Source organism: Nipponia nippon, unplaced genomic scaffold (genome assembly GCF_047370975.1).
Source record: "Nipponia nippon isolate SJK-2023a ecotype South Korea unplaced genomic scaffold, ASM4737097v1 scaffold_4, whole genome shotgun sequence".
Taxonomy (NCBI): domain Eukaryota; kingdom Metazoa; phylum Chordata; class Aves; order Pelecaniformes; family Threskiornithidae; genus Nipponia; species Nipponia nippon.
In genome coordinates this window covers 123,728,050-123,734,049 of record NW_028262358.1, presented here as the reverse complement: position 1 = coordinate 123,734,049, position 6,000 = coordinate 123,728,050, and the positions used below count along the sequence as shown (strand labels likewise).

Genomic DNA, 6,000 nt, shown 5'->3' with positions numbered 1-6,000 from the left:
CTCCCACCTTCTGGGACCATGGCCTACCTAAGTCAGAGATAAGTCGTTCATGGCAGGCAAGCCAGCCCAGTTGGGTTGGGTTGCCTTGGGTTGGGTTGAGTGACCTCTGGAGACCCCTTCCAGTCAACACATATAAGCAGGCATCACAAAGTGCATTAGGAAACTTGCTCCTCTGCTTTTTGGGGCCAAGCAGGAGGACACAGCCTGGGAGGACACTGCTTTGGCAGGTTTGCATGGCTCAACCTCAAGGACCGCAGGGACACAGCTTAATTTAATATGTCTGGCAAGAGCAGTCTGTGATGCTGGTCTACAGACTGCAAGAAGGACTAAGCTTTTCTCTTCACTAGCGATGCCTGAAGGCCGCCACCCCACATCCACCTACAAGAGCACCCTTCACGCAGCTCCCCAAATTTGACCCCCACTCCATTTCTCAGGCCTCATTGCCTTGGTCTACATTTGCACTGAGGCCCCTTTATGTGGCCCTCGCACTGTGGAGCACCTTAAGCGGTGCATCAACACGAAGTGTGAAAGACAGCCTTAAATGTGAATAAAAACCACGCTCCAGACACTGGCTCTTGCTCCCTAAATAGGCAACGTCATTTGTGCTCACCAACACACCAAAAGCAAAGCTTTGCCTTCGCTGTAATATCTACATAGGACCTGGCATTAAAAGGTCGTACTCATGAGATGGTGAAAGCGGGATCAAGGCTGTCGAAGTGACTTGCTGCCCGAGACACACCATGAAAACTGAAGGTACGCACATACCATGCCTCGAGTCGGTTTGTTAGAAAGCAATCCACAATTTGTAAAGATAACCACAGATCTTTTTTATTTAAAAAAAATGGAAGTAGAAAAGTTTGGCTGAAAATACCAACAAAAAAAAAAATTAAAAAAATAGCACTCACACAGGAAATGTTTCTGTTTTGAAAACTTTGTCAATAGCTACAGCAATTTAAAACATAAAACAATCATCGTATAAAAACATATTTATTTAAATTAAATATTTTATGCAAACTCATATCTACACTCATTCAAAATGCATAGAGTCACACAAAAAAGATGGAATGTATTAGCTTAAAAACCTGTGAAGTTGTGGGGCTTTTTAAGTATTATTTGCAATTATTATTAATACACGTTCGGGACTGAAACCAGAAAATCATAGCCACGCTACTAACTAATCATTACCAAGTGCCATACAGTAAACACTAAGATTAATTATGTCATATAACTGATTTAAAATAAAGCTTCATGTTTATGAAAAGGAAGAGAACTCGAGCAATACAAAATCCAAGGGGAGGAATAATGGAAGGAATAAATCAATGTACAGCTTTATTACAAGCAATAATACGCCGGAGTTAGAAGAGGCATTGGGCACTGCGGCTCGAAACGTGAAGCGTTCGCCTTCAAAGGATGTTTGATAAAAAATGTGCCTGCTACATCATCACCTCTTTGCCCAAGTGCTCGTCCCAGGACGCGTTCCCCGCCCGGCGGGGAGGGCAGCTCACGCCGTCGCCCCGCTTCGGAGCGCTTTTGCTGGGAGGCCAAGGGGAAGCCACGGGTAGGGGTGGATGCCGGCCGGATCCCGCCTATCCAAGCCCTGATCTTACCCTCCTCTGGAAGGCACAGCCTGAGCGCCCTTGGGGCTGGCTGCCCCCCTGCAGCCCCCCGAGCATCCCTGGGGCCAGCCCGGCAGCATCCCTGGTGTCCCGGTCCCCTCTGGGGATGAAGCCCCCAACTCGCGGTCTGGGGGCAGGGGGACGAGGCAGGTTTAACCCCCGCCGGTGCAGTCAGGCAGATCAGGGCGGCTGTAAGCAATGCCGATACCAGGAGTGGCTTGCAGACTGTGCGCCCCTTTACCAAAATCTTCCCTTTTCCCCCCATCCCTGCCTTTTCCCCTTCCAGGGGGTTTTGCCCCTTCCAGGACTTCAGAGCTGCTGTTTGCAGGATGCTGCCGCCCTCCCGACTCCAAAGCGGAGCTGGGGGCATCCCAAAATGGGGGGCAGCCTTCCCATGCTCCCAGGAGCATCTCTGCTTTGGAAGTGGGACTAGGCCAAAGGACTTTGGCATTGGGAAATCCCCTCCCGGCCCCGTTTGGAGCAGGGCACCCGAGGCTTTGCACCGGTGGTGAGCTGACGACTGAAATCCTTTACCTACGCCACCAAGACTCCACGGCCCTCACGGTTCGGACTCGGTCACCCCAAGGGGCGGCAAGCGATGTCCCCGGGGAGCAACGCCTCGTAATACTGTGTCGGGTCCTTCCTCGGCCGGTCCAGGCGGCCCCGGCCGGGGGTCTAGGAGACGCTGTAGTTATTGTAGTAGGTGGCCGTGGCATCGGCGAGGACGGAGATGAGGCTGGGCTCAGAGGTGTGGGAGCCGCCAGCCGCCGGGACGTGTCCATTGACCAAGACCCCGCCGTGGTGGTCACCATGGCCGGGGTTGTTGAGATACTGGTCGAACTCGTTGCGGTCCATCTCACCCAGGAGCTCGGCTTGGCTCAGCTGGTCCAAGGTGTCAAAGCCATGGTGGTCAGGTGGTGGGGAGAGCTGGCCCAGGTGGGCATGGAGGCTAGGGGGATGCAGGGAGGGGAAGGCAGGTGTGTAGTAGCTGGGAGGAGGAGGAGGAGGAGGAAGGGGAGGGCAGCTGGAGGCCGGGGGGATCATGCAGGTGGTGGGCTGCGGTATGGGGCTGAGAGGGTGGTGACTGCACGGGAGGGAGCTGCCCGCGTACTCCGGGGAGTAGGTGGCTCCAGCGAGGTGGGAGCGGTGATGCTCATCGGGGCAGGGCGAGGAGAAGAAGCTCTGCTCAGGGTCTATGGCGTCCAGCGGAGACATCTCCGGGGGGGTGGGCAGCCCGTAGGGGTAGGTGTCCACGCTGGTGCTGCTGCCGCTGCCCGGGGCCTCCCGGTATCCCCGGACGGCTGGCAGCCCCGGGCGAGGGGCGTACTCACCCGACCCCTCTTTCTCTCCCCCAGCCCGGCCGCAGGTCCGCTTCTCCGGCACTGTGTTTTGGTCCCGCGTCAGGCTGCCCAGCAAAAACCCGGGGTCCACCCGCTTGCAGATCCGCTTGACCTGCTTCTTCCGCCGGGGCCGGTATTTGTAGTTGGGATAATCTTGCATGTGCTTCACCCGCAGCCGCTCGGCCTCCTCCACGTAGGGACGCTTCTGTGAGAGGCTCAGAGCCTTCCAGGACTTGCCTGAAACGGAGAACAAAACTCCCTTTAGTGCCTGCGGAGGGGGAGGAAAGGGGCTGCCTCCCAAAGCGTGCAGGCACACAACCCAAGGCCAAGGCAGGGGCTCCCAATATCCGAGCCGGCGTACATGGAGGACGCAGCCTGCAAACCCCGCAGGAGGACGAGACGGCAGTGGGAGGGTGAAGAAAGGGGGTATTGAAGCCACCGTAGGTCCACCAACTCCCTCCATCCCAAGTCCCCACACAGGGTGGGCTTAGGGTTAGCTGAGCCCCACTGCAAATAAATCAGGGCAAATAAACTCGCCCAGCTCCGTGGCCTGATCTTGCAATGACTCTCCAGGACGGAGAGCCCGGCTGCTGAGCGGGGACGGCCGAGGCCACACACGGTTGAGCAGAGGGTCAGGACGTGGCGTCCCTGGATGCGTCCCAACCCGTGCCCTGCCGGGACTCGCATCGGGGCGTACAGAGACCCGGATGCCGCGACCTTGCCATTCCCTGTTTGAGATACACAAAATGTCCCCAAGACACGGGACAGAGAACCAGCGCCGGGGCGGGGGGTTGTATCCCACGGTGAGGCTACCCCAGGCTGTTCCTCAGGACAGGGGGAGAAACGAGGGTACGGATCAAAGCGTTTGATGCCTTCCCATTGCCAAAGAGACAGCAGAAATAACACTAATAAGCCGAGATGCTGCATGGCAAAGCAGCGAGGAGAAAACCCAAACCACCAAAGAAAACACCACAAAACTGTCCAGGGAAACACAAACTTTGGGTAAGAGGTTGGACAGCAAAGCTGTGTTGCAATTCGGGCAGCTCTTTCTCAGGCTGTCTGGGCTGGTTATTTCTGTTTCCCTCTTGGTTTTGTGTAAAAAAATGGGGATTGGGATAAGGGGGGAACAGTGGATGGGGAGTGGGAAACAAATGTGTATTCAAAATGGGTGGTGATCCCCAAAAAGAAACAGCAGAAAGACCACCCCACCACCCCTGGACATGCAATATTGGGGTGGGCTCGTGAGTTTGGGGACAAAGTGGGACAGCAAAGACAGGTCAGGAAAATGTGGGGGCCCCTCCTTGCGCTGCATTGGGGGATCCCTGCACTGGCAGCCCAGGGGTTTGCACCCCAGCAGGGTTTACACCTGAGGGGTGGCAGGGCACGCACATGTCTGCCTGTCCCCTGGGGCGCGGGACACCGTCGGGCTTTGCACCCTGAGGGGTGGCCGGGTGGGTGCATGCACCCAGAGTGTGGGTCGCTGCAGGGGTTTGTGGCGGGGTGGATGCGTGGGTCCCTGCTCCCTGGGGTGCGGGACCCCATCAGGCTTTGCACCCCACAAGGTGGATGTCATCCCAGGGTGCTGGACCCGGGAAGGCTTTGCACCCTGCAACGTGGCCATGTGGGTGCACGGGTGCCCACCCCCTGCGTGCCGGACCCGCCTGTATCCCATGGGGCGGCTGGGAGGATGCAGGCACCCCAGGGTGCTGCTGCCAGAGCCGGGTAGGGCTTGCACCCCGTGGGGTGGCAGGGAGGGTGCATGGGTCCCCGTCCGGGCAGGGTTTGCACCCCTGTGGATGGCCGATGGGTGCACGGGTGCCCACACCAGGGGACTGAATCCAGACAGGGTTTGCACCCCCAGGAACAGCTGATGGGTGCGTGGGTGCCCACCCTGGGGTACTGAATCCGGACAAGGTTTGCACCCCTGGGGATGGCTGTGGGTGCATGGGTGCCCACCACAGGGGACTAAAGCCAGACAGGGTTTTCACCCCCGGGAACAGCCGATGGGTGCATGGGTGCCCACCCCAGGGGACTGAAGTCGGAGAGGTTTGCACCCCCGGGGATGGCTATGGGTGCACGGGTGCCCACCCCGTAGCCTCCCCCCCAAACCCCGCACCCCTCCGCTCCTCACCGAGCATCTTGCTGAGCTCCGCGTTGTGCAGGTCGGGGTTTTGCACCGCCAGACGCTTCCTTTCGTCCTTCGCCCACACCATGAAAGCGTTCATGGGTCGGCGAATGCGGCTCTCGGTGCCTTTCTCTCCCGCCGGACAGCGGGGGGCCGGCCCCGGCGGCAGCCCCTCGGCCGTGTCCCCCTCCAGCCGCTCCGGCCAGGGGTAGGTGCTCAGCAGCGCAGCCATGGCCGGGCCCCCCCCGCCCCAGCCCCGCTCTCTGCCCGCCGCGCTGCCCTCGGGGTCCCCGCGCAGTCCCAGCCTCCTGCCCGGCCTCCCTCCTATTTATGAGCTCCTTGGAAAAAAAAAACCCAACCACCTCCTCCAATGACACCGAAGGTACTCGCTGCTCCTCCTTGTTTGCAAACTCCTGAGCCCCGGCCAGGATGGAGCGGGGTGAAAACTTCTCCCCACCCTCCGCCCGGCACCCCCCGGGGGAGCGAAGAGGGGGGCAGCACCCCTCGACGCCCCCCCTTCTGCTTCCCGCCCCCCGCCCCTTTTGTTATTATTATTTTTTATTATTTTGCCCATGGAAAGGCTGAAGGGGAGTGGGGAGGGAGCTGGAACTGGCCCTGCCACCCCTGCAAACCCCCCGATGCCCCCCTGCACCTCAGAGCCCCTAAAACTTCAAGGCTGGGGGGAAATGCAGAGAGGAGGGATGAGGGCACGGAGATTTTTTGGGGTGGCCTGGAAAGAAAAGGAAAATAGCCCCAAAAGGAACGTGCCCGTAGGGGTGCAAAAGGTCCCCCCCGGGCTTTGGCAAGCTGCAGCGTGCCTCTTTGCGAGGGGAAATCAAGGCACGGGTCCTGCAGGCAGGTCCCCCTTTTTCCCCCACACCCCATGCTTTAACCACTATTCCTGGCCGTACTTTGCCAC

The 6,000-nt window shown here is 58.5% G+C and overlaps 1 protein-coding gene across 1 annotated transcript; it reads right to left on the bottom strand.

Moving 5' to 3' along the window:
• Positions 1-971: 971 nt before the first annotated feature.
• Positions 972-5,380, bottom strand: SOX7 (SRY-box transcription factor 7). Its single transcript, XM_009467433.2, has 2 exons — positions 5,088-5,380; positions 972-3,193 (listed from the first exon to the last, which is right to left on the bottom strand). Exons 1-2 carry the CDS (start codon positions 5,311-5,313, stop codon positions 2,292-2,294), a joined length of 1,128 nt encoding a protein of 375 aa, XP_009465708.2. The 5' UTR covers positions 5,314-5,380; the 3' UTR covers positions 972-2,291.
• Positions 5,381-6,000: the final 620 nt, after the last annotated feature.

Bases quoted from the DNA above. Each gene is read 5' to 3' on its own strand.
- SOX7 (XM_009467433.2), bottom strand. From the start codon at position 5,313: ATGGCTGCGCTGCTGAGCACCTACCCCTGGCCGGAGCGGCTGGAGGGG. The intron at 3,194-5,087 runs GTGAGGAGCGGA...TCTCCGTTTCAG, and splicing joins GGAGCTCAGCAAGATGCTCG to GCAAGTCCTGGAAGGCTCTG.